The sequence below is a fragment of the Stenella coeruleoalba genome, assembly GCF_951394435.1.
Source record: "Stenella coeruleoalba genome assembly, chromosome: 1".
Lineage (NCBI taxonomy): Eukaryota > Metazoa > Chordata > Mammalia > Artiodactyla > Delphinidae > Stenella > Stenella coeruleoalba.
In genome coordinates this window covers 110,782,142-110,795,225 of record NC_137169.1, presented here as the reverse complement: position 1 = coordinate 110,795,225, position 13,084 = coordinate 110,782,142, and the positions used below count along the sequence as shown (strand labels likewise).

Genomic DNA, 13,084 nt, shown 5'->3' with positions numbered 1-13,084 from the left:
ATACTGCCATTAGACATAGGAATGTTTAATGTTAATAGTATTCAATAATAAATGTGATTGACTAGTTCAGGAAAGAAATATTAAAACACGGTTTGCTTACATTTTCAGAACGATTGCTTCAACTCTATACTTCATTTTGTCACTTAGTCGCTGTTGTAGACACTGTGTATCATACAAAAAAACCCCTACACTTTAAGAATACTTCATTCCCCAAAAACCAGTTTCCTCATCTATAAGTAGGATACAACTCCTCTGTTTACTGGAGTGAATAATACCTGTCTTGACTACCTCTTAGGTGAGAGTTCTTTGAGAAACAAATGAACTGTATAGATGTATTATTTTCATATTTTTAGGGCAGGAGTTCTTTGATACTTTAGTAAAATATCCATTTAAAATTCTTATGTAATATGGTGACAGATGGTACCTAGACTTATTGTGGTGACCATTTTGTAGTGTATAAAAATATCAAATCATTATGTTACACACCTGAGACAAGTGTAATATTATATGCCAGTTATACTTCAATTTTTTAAAAAAGAGAAAAATGAAAAATGTTTATGCACTTATTTATCAATACTTTTTATGTGCACAGCATTGTACTAGATCCCACTGAGGAAGAGATTCTTTCAAAAATTGGGGGTATAAGATACTCTTTTGTCTTAAGAAGTTTACATAACTAGACAGTGTAACAAGAATTATTAGATGTATATATATGAATATGTGACATATTTAAATAGCATTAGGGGATAAACAAGTATACAAATTAATGGTAGAGATAATTACTATAAGAGCTTAGAGGATGCAGAAGTGGTTGTGGTCTGGAATGATTAGACATAAATTAATGGATTCTCTTGATACATGAGTTAGGCTGAATGATAGGTGGGATCTAAATTAGTACAGAGGTTGAGAAGCATTCCAAGTAAGAGGCATAACATATGTTTCCTAATTTGGGAATTAAGTCTAATGTCATTTACATTATAGTTATATAACCAGTTTTTCACTTTAGAAAACTGTTGAATTCTCTAACTAATCAGGGGTTAATTTCTTTAAATGTCATCAGGCTCTAAACCCTGTGGAAGTGGCACTGGTGACATGGCACTCTGTAAAGGAAATGATATTTGAAGGGGGCCCTCGTCCATGGATCTTGGAGCCCTCACGATTCTTTTTGGAGCTGAGCATGGAGAAGACAGAGAAAGTTAGAATAACACAAGTCCGGCTACCAGCTCAGAGAAAACAGAATCAGTACATCTATCGGGTCCTGTGCCTGGATTTAGGGGAACAAGTAGGAAAATGATCTTTTTCTAACATTTCTTTTAGCAATAATACTCCAAATCTTTTGTACTTCTAGCCATTCCTTTTCAGATTCTAATGGATTTAGTTTATGTACTAGATGGGAAAATTCTAATTATTGATTAAAAGATCTTTTTTTTTTTAAAGTTTACTATTCTTTAAACACCAAAGGTTTTGGTTTACTCATCTGAGAATTCTAACAGTTCACCAACCAAATGGTTCAAGATATTTTGTAGTAGGGGGCTTATTTCAATCATTTTATCACTATAATTCATTTCCTGTTGCCTAGACTAGAGGATATATAGTTTTCCACCTCCAAAGAATGTGAGGAAGGGAAATTTAAAGTGTCATCTATGGTTATCAATTTTGAAGAATGAGTTAGATCTGTGTTGATAAGAGTAATTAGTATATTGCCCTTTATCAGTTTAATTAGTTTTGATTATTTTTAGAGGTAGTGATGGCTTTATCCATAGCTGCACCCTGCTTCTACCAAAACCAGTAGCAAAGGTTTTCAGTTTGACCAGGATTGAGAATTTAAAGTATGACTATGAGGCATAGCCCAGCTAACCAGCCCCCAGGGAATCCATGTATGATTTTAACTTAATAAGAACTGTGCTGTAATCAATTGAGCTTCATTTTAATATCTCTAGTGTACTGTATTGTATATATGACTAGCTATTAGTGATTTCAATCCTAATTACCCCCTTTTGAAGCTCTCTAGCTTCTTTTTGTTTTCACATTGTTATTCATTAGTATTTCCACCAGAAATGAGTTGAAACACAAATTAGTTTTTCCACTTTTTGCCAACTGGTAACAAAAGATTTGGTGGAGGAAAAGACTGAAGTAATTGGTCAGTTAGATTTTTTTAATGTTCCCTTTGTTTCTATGATACCCTTGTTTCTCTTAGCACAGATAATTAAGAACTATAGTGTCTTTAAGGGATTTGCCTGATTATAATGTCCAAAGGGACTCTATACTGGAATTTGAATAATTCGAACACGTTTAGATTGGCACAACTGACATCAAGTGTCTACCCACAATTATCTCTTGCCCTTGTGTTTTCTTAAAGATTCTGACATTCCAAATTGGAAATCATCCAGGTGTCCTGAACCCTAGTCCAGCTGTAGAAGTTGTGCAGGTACGCTTCATATGTGCCCACCCTGCCAGCATATCAGTAACTCCAGTATATAAGGTGCCAGCTGGTGCCCAGCCATGTCCTCTGCCACAGCATAACAAACAACTGGTGAGTACAGTGTCTCCAACTAATTTACATTTTCTCTAACCTGCTTTAAGATAAATGGTCTGAAATGTAGCTTTTGTCTTATTGAAGTTAAGGAAACTCTTTTATTTGTTATCCAATCTCTGATAGTGTCTGAGAAGTGGTGATTCAATTAGGTTAGAGTTGGCTATACTTAGTGACACTTAGTGACTTTGCTTGTTGTACTTAGGTACATAGTCAGCTTGTAACTATGACAATAGGCAATTGAGAACTCTCTAAATAACTTCCAAATTGGTTTGCTAGTATCCTTCCCTACTAAATCTTTTATTAGCATTATTAGTAACTTATAGGATTTACCTCTACTCCAAACCCATATGAAGAATAATGATAAGCAATAGCATAGCTAGAAGGTAGGCAACAGGAAAAGAGGAATAAATGAGTTATCTAACCTAGAAACTAGAACATCAGACTATACACTAAATGAGGTTAACTATGATTCCAAGCATGGGAAAATAGAAGTCATTTCTTAGCCTTTGCAGAATAGAACAATCCATTAATTATTCCCATTTTACAGGTGAAGAAACTGAGGATCCTAGAAGTTGAGTAATTTTCCCAAGGTCATAAAGCTAGAAAGTAGCATTTTCCATCTGACTCCAAAGCACATGTTATTAACTTCCTTGCTATACTGCCTTTTTATTATAAAAGAACTTATGAGATGTTGCAGTTTAGGAACTCATTTTTTTTTCAGAACCAAATTCAACATTAAATACTATTATTTGAACTTTATAAATTACTCACTTTTTTAAAAAGCACTTAGATGGAGCAGAATAGAAGTTATCTCTATAATGGCATTGTCATTCAATATCTTTTTTTTCATTTGAAATAATTTAACTTTCCAGGAAAAGTGCAACTTTTTTCCTGGAACCATTTAAGAGTAAGTTACAAACATGATCCTCCATACTTTAGCATTTATTTCTTTTTTTGTATTTGAGTATAATTCACATACCATAAAATTCACCTGTTTAAAAGTGTACAAGTAATATTGTTAACTAAGCTCTACTTCAATTTTAAAAAGTGTGCAAATCAGAGTTGTGCAACCATCACCACCATCTACCTTCAGAACATCTTCATTTCCCCAAAAAGAAACACCACACCCATTAGCAGTCACTTCCCACTTCCCCCTCCCCTAAGTCCCTGAAAACCACTAATATACTTTCTTTCTCTATAGATTTGCCTATTCTGGACACTTCATATAAATGGAATCATACAATATATGGTGTTTACATGTAGCTTCTTGCATTTAGCATGTTTTTAAGATTCATCCAGGTTGTAGAATGAATCACTACTGCATTATTTTTTTAAGGCTGAGTTCTGTTATATAGATATACTACATTTTGTTCATCCATTTGTCAGTTGATAGATATATGGGTGGTTCCCATTTTTTGGCTCTTATGAATAATGCTACAATGAACATTCATGCGCAAATTTTTGTGTGAATATATTTTCAGCTCTCTTGAGTATATATTTAGGAGTGGAAGTGCTGGGTCATATGGTAACTCTATGGTTAGCCTTTTGAAGAACTTCCAGCTGTTTTCCAAAATGGCTACCTCATTTTACATTTCTGTTACCAACGTATGAGAATTCCAATTTCTCCACATTTGCCAATACTTGTTAATGTTTGTCATTTTGATTATGTCCTTCCTAATGTGTGAGAAGTGGTATGTTATAGTGGTTTTGATTTACATTTCTCAGTGACTTATGACATTGTGCACCTTTCCATGTGCTTATTGGCCAGTTGTATATCTTCTTTGGAGAATGTCTATTCCAATCTTATGGGTTGTTCATCTTTTATTATTGTTATACAAGTTCTTCATGTATCCTAAATACAAGTCTTTTTGAGATACGTGATTTTCAAAACTTTTCTTCCATCTTATGGATTGTCTTTCACTTTCTTTTTTGATTGTTTTGCAATTTTTAATTGAAGTATATTTGATTTACAATGCTGTGTTAATTATTGCTGTACAGCAAAGTGACTCAGTTATACATATATATACATTCTTTTTTAAAAATTTTTTATTGGACATACATATGCATTCTTTTTCATATTCTTTTCCATTTAGGTTTATCACAGGATATTGAATACCGTTCCCTGTACTATACAGTAGGGCTTTCTTGTTTATCCATTCTATATATACCAGTTTGCATCTGCTAATCCCAAACTGCCAATCCATCCATCTCCCCACCCCTCCCCCTTGGCAACCACCAGTCTATTAAAAATATGGAATGCTTCACGAATTTGCGGGTCAGCCTTGTGCAAGGGCTATGCTAATCTTCTCTGTATCATTCCAATTTTAGTATATGTGCCGCTGAAGCGAGTACTTTCACTTTCTTTTTTTAAACTTTCACTTTCTTGATGGTGTATTTTGAAGCACAAAAGGTTTTATTTAACAATATCCAATTCATCACTTCTGTTGTTTTTGTTTGTATTTTTGATGTTATATCTAAGAAACCATTGTCTAATCCAAGGGCATGAGTATTTACGCTTTTGACTTCTTCTAAGAGTTTTGTAGTTTTAGTCCTTACATTTAGGCCTCTAATCCATTTTGAGTTTATTTTTGTATATCGTGTGAAGTTGGAGTCCATCTTCATTCTTTTGCATGTGGATATCCAGTTGATCCAGCACCATCTATTAAAAAGATTATTCCTTCTCCTTTGAATCATCTTGGCACTCTTGTTGAAAATCTATTAACCATAAATGTGAGGATTTATTCCTGGGCTCACAAATCTCTTCAATTAATCCATACGTCTGTCCTTATGCCAGTACCATACTATCTTGATTACTGTAGCTTTGTGGTAAGTTTTGAAATTGGGAAGTATGTGTCCTCCAACTCTATTCTTCTTTTTCAATATTGTTTTGGCTATTCTGAGTCCCTTGCATTTGCATATGAATTTTAGGATTCCTTTGTCAATTTCTGCAAAGAAACTAGCAGGATTTTTTGTTTGTTTTTTCGGTTTTATTGCAGTACGCGGGCCTCTCAATGCTGTGGCCTCTCCCATTGTGGAACACAGGCTCCGGATGCGCAGGCTCAGTGGCCATGGCTCACGGGCCTAGCCGCTCCGTGGCATGTGGGATCTTCCCGGACCGGGGCACGAACCCGTGTCCCCTGCATTGGCAGGCGGACTCTCAACCACTGTGCCACCAGGGAAGCCCCTAGCAGGGGTTTTGACAGGAATTTCATTGAATCTGTAGATTCATTTGGAGAGCATTACCATCTTAACAATATTGTCTTCTGATTCATTTATTTAGGGTTTCTTTAATTTCATTCAACAATTTTTGTAGTTTAGAGCAGTGGTCCCCAAGATTTTTGGCACCAGGGACTGGTTTTGTGGAAGACAAAAGATGAAGTTTTGCTCCCTTGCCCGCCTCTCACCTCCTGCTGTGTGGCCCGGTTCCAAACAGGCCGCGGACCGGTACTGGTCCGTGGCCCAGGGGTTGGGAACACCTGGTTTAGAGTAGACACTTGCAGTCCTTTTGTTAGATTTATTCCTAAATATTTTATTCTTTTTGATGCTATCATAAAGATAATTATTTATTTCATTTTCAGATTGTTGCTCTTGTATAGAAATACAGCTGATTTTTGCATGTTAATCTTGTATCTTACAACACTGCTGACCTCATTTATTAGATCTAATAGTTTTTTTGGTGGGTTCCTTAGGGTTTTCTATACACAAGATAATATCATCTGAAAATAGAGACAGTCAGACTTCTCCCTTTCCAATCTGGATGCCTCCTTTTTGTCTTCTTGACTAGTTTCCCTAGCTAGAACCCCCAGCACAATGTTCAGTAGAAGTGGCAAGGACAGACATCTTGTCTTATACCTGATCTTAGGGGCAAAGCTTCCAATCTATAACTATTAAGTATGATATTGGATGTGGATTTTTCATAGATGCCCTATATAGGTTGAGGAAGTTTAGTCTGTGGAATGTTTTTATCACCAAAGAGTTTCACGTTTTGTTCAATGTTCTTTCTGTATCTGTTGAGATGATTGTGTGTTTTTCTCCCTTTTATTCTATTAATATGGTGTGTTACATTGATTGATTTTCATGTGTTGAACCAACCCTGCATTCCTGGGATAAATTCCACTTGTTTATCCTGTATAAACCTTTTTATATACTCCTTCAGCTTGCTAGTATTTGGTAGAGGATTTTTGCATCTATATTCAGAAGAGATTTTAATCTGTAGTTTTACTTTCTTGTGGTATCTTTGGTTTGGTATCAGAGTAATACTGGCCTCACAGAATGAGTTGGGGAGTATTAACTTCCCTTCTACTTGTTTGAAGAGTTTGTGAAGAATTGGTATTCATTACTCTTTAAACATTTGGTACAATTCACCAGTGAAGCTATCTGGGCCTAGGATTTTTGTTGTGGGATGTTGTGTTGTTTTTTTAAATTACTTATTCAATCTCTTTACTTGTTATAGATCTAGTCAGATTTTTTATTTCTTATTGAGTCAGTTTTGCTTGCTTGTATATTTTGAATTTTCCTATTTCATTTAGGCTTCATTTAGGTCCTCAGAGTTTTGGTGTCCAGAACTTTTATAGGGGTTTTATTACATAAACATGATTATTAAATCATTGACCACATGTTTAAACTTGACTTCTAACCCCCCTCCCCTCCCTGGAGGTCAGGTTGGTATCACCTGGCTCAAAGTCCCATCACTGTAATCACATGGCTGGTTTTTCTAGCATGACCAGCCCCCATCCTGAGTCACCTTATAAGTATAAACTCAAGTGTGATCCAAGGAGTCCATCATGAATAACAGATACACTCCTATCACTCAGGAAATTCCAAGGGTTTAGGGTTGCTTCTCAAGAACTGGGGACAAAGACCAGCCAATTTCTTTTATTTATTTATTTATTTATTTATTTATTTATTTATGGCTGCATTGGGTCTTCGTTGCTGCACGCGGGCTTTCTCTACTTGCAGCGAGTAGGGGCTACTCTTCATTGTGGTGCATAGGCTTCTCATTGTGGTGGCTTCTCTTGTTGCGGAGCACGGGCTCTAGGCATGCAGACTTCAGTAGTTGTGGCATGCGGGCTCAGTAGTCGTGGACATAGGGTCTAGAGCGCAGGCTCAGTAGTTGTGGCTCATGGGCTACTTGCTCCACGGCATGTGGGATCTTCCCAGACCAGGGCACGAACCCATGTCCCCTGCATTGGCAGGCGGATTCTTAACCACTGCGCCACCAGGGAAGTCTGTCAAGATCAAATTTAGATCAAAAATTTAAAACAGGTATAAAAGACGTTCTGGGGGACATTTGGGGAAATTGAAATATTGACTATACAGTATGTAACACTGAATTAATGCTAATATTCTTATGTGTGATAATGTAGTTTTTGCTACTCATTCTTAGGAAATGCATGCTGAAATATTTAGGGGTAAAGTGCCATGATACCTAAACCATTTGGAAAAAAAAAAAAAGACACACACACATACAAATACGGACACAGAGAGTATGAAAGTAGAGGGAGAGATAGAGAAAGCAAATGGTGGATTGAGATGAAGTATATATAGGTATTCACTCTACCATTCTTTTATGGTATTCACTATACCATATCTGTACCTTTGAAAACTGTCAAAGAAAAAATATTGGGAGAAAACATGATCCCTGGCTTCAGGAATATCTTACCACCTCTTAAACTATTGTTTCTTTTCTTTTTTTACTTTTTATTTTAATACAGATTCCTGTATCAAGCCTGAGAGACACAGTCCTGGAACTGGTAGTGTTTGATCAACACAGGAGAAAGTTTGATAATTTCAGTTCACTGATGCTAGAATGGAAATCCTCAAATGAAACACTAGCTCATTTTGAAAATTACAATTCAATGGAGATGGTAGCAAAGGATGATGGCAGTGGGCAGACCCGGCTACATGGTATTGTAAATATTTATGAATCCTTTCATATATCTACTAAATGGTTCTGCACTAAATATTTCCTTGTGGGTGACAGTCTATTTATCCTGTCTCACCTTTCACCTTTGATCTTCGTATTTTTTAGAAAACATAAAGGTAGATTCCCTTGTTTGCAAAGCTAGGGCCTAGAGTACGACGTTTCTCACAAGAACACAAAATTAATTTTAAAATGTATTGGTTACCTATTATTTACCTAAAACTTTGGAAATATTATTCATTTGTTAGGCTGTGTTTATTGAATGGCTACTACATGTAAAGCCCTCTGCTAGGCACTTGGAGATATAATGGTAAATGAGACACTCACAGCTTTTGCCCTCATAGACTTACAGTCCAGTTGGGGAAACTGGACTTTAAACATTACATTGTGTTAGGTGTTTTGAAGGGCAAATATGGGATTCATTAAGAGCTTATAACAGGAGAACGTAACCTAGTTTAGATCAGAGAAGACTGCCCTAAGAAAGTTGCATGTAGTCTGAGACCTGAAGAGATGGCAGAAAGAGGAAATAGAGAGAATGAACTAAATAAGTGAAGTGAGACTGACTTAGAGACGGAAGAAGAGACACAAGATGAGGTTCTAAGAAGGCAACAAGCCCTCAGGGGCAGTAGCCCATCAAGCCTTTGCTTGTATCACATTTGCTGAGGTCCTATTCTCCAAAGCAAGTCACCTGGCCAAAACCAGAGTCAAGGTAGGCCAGGACTACTCAAGAGCATGGATACCACCAGGCATGATTCACCACAAGACATTAATATAACAATCTAGGGCTTCCCTGGTGGCGCAGTGGTTGAGAGTCCACCTGCCGATGCAGGGGGCGCGGGTTCGTGCCCCGGTCCGGGAAGATCCCACGTGCCGTGGAGCGGCTGGGCCCGTGAGGTGTGGCCACTGAGCCTGCGCGTCCGGAGCCTGTTGCTCTGCAACAGGAGAGGCCACAACAGTGAGAGGCCCACGTACCGCAAAAGATAAAAAAATAAAAAATAAAAATAAATAAATAACAATCTACCACAAATCAATCCCAAAAGTAAAGAAGACAGTGGCACAAAGGGTAACTTTTAGGTTTCTGGTATGAGTATTTGGTAACTATTCTTTTCTTCTAACTTTTAATTTTATATCGGAGTATAGTTGATAAATAATGTGTTAGTTTCAGGTGTACAGCAGAGTGATTTAGTTATACATATACATGTGTCTGTTCTTTTTCAAATTCTTTTCCCATTTAGATAACTATTCAATTCAATAAGAAACATTAAAGAAATAAGATTTAAGCTTTCCCTTACCCACAGGGAGTTTATACTCAGGACAAGTTTAAGGGCTTAACTAGAGAATATGATAACATAATATTAATATGTATATGATACTATAACACCAGAATACCAATAATATGATACAGTTAATGTAAAAAGTGGTAGGGAAGAAAGAGATGCTCCTTATATCTGTAACAATCAATCACCAAATACCATCCATTTTATTTTCTAAAGGTTTTCTCTCTTCCTCTCTAACTTCATCACTAATGTCCTCATAACCTCTATCCTACATCACCATAGTAGCCTCCTAACTGATCTCAATGTGTCTCTCCTACCCTCTAATCCACCCTCCATACTACTGTCCAGAATGATCTTTCTTTTCTTTTTTAAAAATATTTATTTATTTATTTATTTTGGCTGTGCCGGGTCTTAGTTGCGGCATGTGGGATCTTTAGTTGCAACATGTGGACTCTTAGTTGTGGCATGCAAACTCTTAGTTGAGGCATGCATGTAGGATCTAGTTCCCTGACCAGGGATCGAACCCGGGCCCCCTGCATTGGGAGCACAGAGTGAATGAATGAATTTTAGAAAGAATGATCTTTCTAAAATACAAATCTGGGGACTTCCCTGGTGGTCCAGTGGTAAAGAATCTGCCTTACAATGCAGGGAACGTGGGTTCAATCCCTGGTCAGGGAACTAAGATCCCACATGCTGCAGGGCAACTAAGCCCGCAGTGACACGTATTGTCATTGTGTCTTTCTGGATAAAGTTCATATGTTGCAGCTTAACATACCGACCCCTGCCTACTTCTTTGGCTTCATTTCTTATTACCACCCACATGTATTCTACATTTTTCTCATACTCAACAATTTTAGATCCTTAACCATGAAAAGGCTTGTTATACCTCTTTCCTTTGCATATGTTTTATTTTCTCTTTACTTGCATCTTAACTAGGCTAAAATCTTCCTCTAGTAATCTAGGAGTTTTCTGTTCCTCTATATTCCCAATCTAAGGAGAATATTCCTTCTTTGTGTTCTTACATATTCTGTATTATGTGCTCTGTACATACTTCTATAATAGTACTTATCACACTGTATTGCAGTGGTTGGTTTACCTCTCAGCCACCCTCCTAAGCTGTGGGTTTCTTTGAAGGCAAGAACTGTGTTGTTTTCTTCCTCATCTCTGTATCCTAATTACTTGTCATAGTGCCTAGCATATAGTTAGGCCCTTAATAAATCTTTGTTGAATGAAAGAATGTAACATCATGAGAAAGTGCTTTACAGTTTTATGCATGATCATCATGTGTTGAGGATAAAATAAGAGTTGTCCTAAGTACAGTGGCACATTCATGTTAGTTAAATTAAAAAGAAAGAAAAAAGAATGAATGAGTAAAGCAGGGTCAGATTATGGACAGCTTCAAGTACTAGTTTAAGTAGTTTGAATTGCTCTAATAAGGACTAGTTAGCGATTTAAAAAAATTTTTTTTTTCATTTAAAATTTTTGAGTAAGGGACTGACATGACATTTACATACACAAAACAGATTAGAAGCATGAAAAGTCCCAAAGGACAATCTCTTTATTTCTCACTTTTATTTTTAAATCAAACAAAAATTTTCCCATACCCTCCTGTCAGCTTATTTTTGGACTCACAAACCATTAGAGCTGGAAAGAATTTTAGATTTTGTCTGTCCCAACCCCTCATTTAATAAAGGAACTGAGAAATAAAGTGATTGCCCAAGGTCACATAGGAATATAATTGCAGAGTCAGCATAGAACCCCAGTTTTCCGTTTCTTGTGTATTTCCTTATTCACTGTTTTTTGGGTTTGTTTTTGTTTTTCTCCCTGAAATAAAACACCATTTGGAAAAAATTAGGGCAGATTTTTGGTTTTCTAGAGACACTTTTGTATTCTACATGTTATTGTTTCTCACAGGGTACTTTTTTGCATGTCTCCAGGTCAAAGAATCCTTAAAGTACATCAGATAAAAGGGACTGTACTCATTGGAGTCAATTTTGTGGGCTATTCAGAGAAGGAAAGTCCAAAGGTAAAATGGAGACTGTTATATAAAAAATATTAATTAACTGAAATTTAAGGCTCCTTAGAAGTCATTTATATAACTGATGTAAATCTGAGAACTATGCACCTCTATGAATCTGTTATCTTTGGCACTTGAAAGAGTACTGGAATCTTCACTCACTGAGCTGAGGAAGTAAAAGTTTGTATTTACCTTTGTGGTTCTTATTACATTTCTAGGAACTTTCCAACTTGCCCAGATCTGCAGCTGTAGAGCTGCTCCTGGTAGATGATGTAACAGTATCGCCTGAGAATGCTACCATCTATAACCACCCTGATGTGAAGGTAGAAGCTATACGGGTCTAGCTAAATGGAATCATATTGGAGGGGAGAGGTTATTAGAATTAATAGTATAACAATAAAAAAGCTCACTTATGTGTTGAAAATCAGCGATTCACATATATAATACATATATAATAATTATCCTTAGCAGTAATACTTTAATAGTCATATTTTGTCTTTTGTCCACTGACCGTAATCTTTTAATTTCATACTCTTTCTTAGGTAAGTAGAAGTTATTTTCTTTGAATTTCTTATAAACCAAAGGGAACAGAATATTGTTTGTCTGATTTTTCCATAGGAAATATTTAGCCTTGTGGAAGGATCTGGTTATTTTTTAGTCAACAGTAGTGAGCAAGACATTGCCACCATCACTTACCTGGAAGCAGAAAGCTCTGTCCAGGTGAGTTCTAGAGATATTCCCAGACTGATGGTCTCAGGTCAAAGCTCATTCTTAGGAGAATGATTGGAAAATTTTTATTGGGTGTCTCAAACTTGTTACAAAAAATAACATTTGTGTCTTTTTCCTTTTTTAACCTACATCATAGATTCTTCAAGAAAAAAAGAGGGTTTTTTTGTTTGTTTTTTTCTGTAACTAGCTACAATATGTGGCAATTTTTGGCTCTGATTGAATGGAAACAGTGTAGGAGACATCTAATTATAAGATTTCCATTAAAAGAAGGTTAATTTTTATAAATTTAAAAGCACAGAACTGTGTGGATAGTTAGATATACTATTGACTTTATAATTTGAGTATATGGTATTTTCAGCCAGGACATGGCAACTTAAAATATTAAGCTGACTCCATAGTCAATATGCCAAGAGATTTGCTTTTAGTTGACTTGTAATAATAAAAAAATATATTATATTAACATATGTATTTATTTCCTTCAAAGAGCTCAAAGGAATGTAACTTACTGTAGTCATAATGTTGCTTTTTAAAAGAGGAGATTGAGGCCCTATGGGCAAAGCATGTGAAAAACCATGCTGCTGTGCAGGAGCTGTAGTACAAGA

The 13,084-nt window shown here is 36.2% G+C and overlaps 1 protein-coding gene across 1 annotated transcript in view; it reads left to right on the top strand.

Annotated features, from left to right (window-relative positions):
- NUP210L (nucleoporin 210 like) overlaps positions 1–13,084 on the top strand; it is an 85,219-nt gene that overhangs the window by 42,710 nt on the left and 29,425 nt on the right. The window contains exons 15-20 of the mRNA XM_079899943.1: positions 1,061–1,282; positions 2,360–2,533; positions 8,251–8,443; positions 11,674–11,762; positions 11,972–12,076; positions 12,372–12,473. Coding sequence (XP_079756069.1) covers positions 1,061–1,282; positions 2,360–2,533; positions 8,251–8,443; positions 11,674–11,762; positions 11,972–12,076; positions 12,372–12,473 — 885 coding nt within the window. The remainder of the gene's footprint in view (positions 1–1,060; positions 1,283–2,359; positions 2,534–8,250; positions 8,444–11,673; positions 11,763–11,971; positions 12,077–12,371; positions 12,474–13,084) is intronic.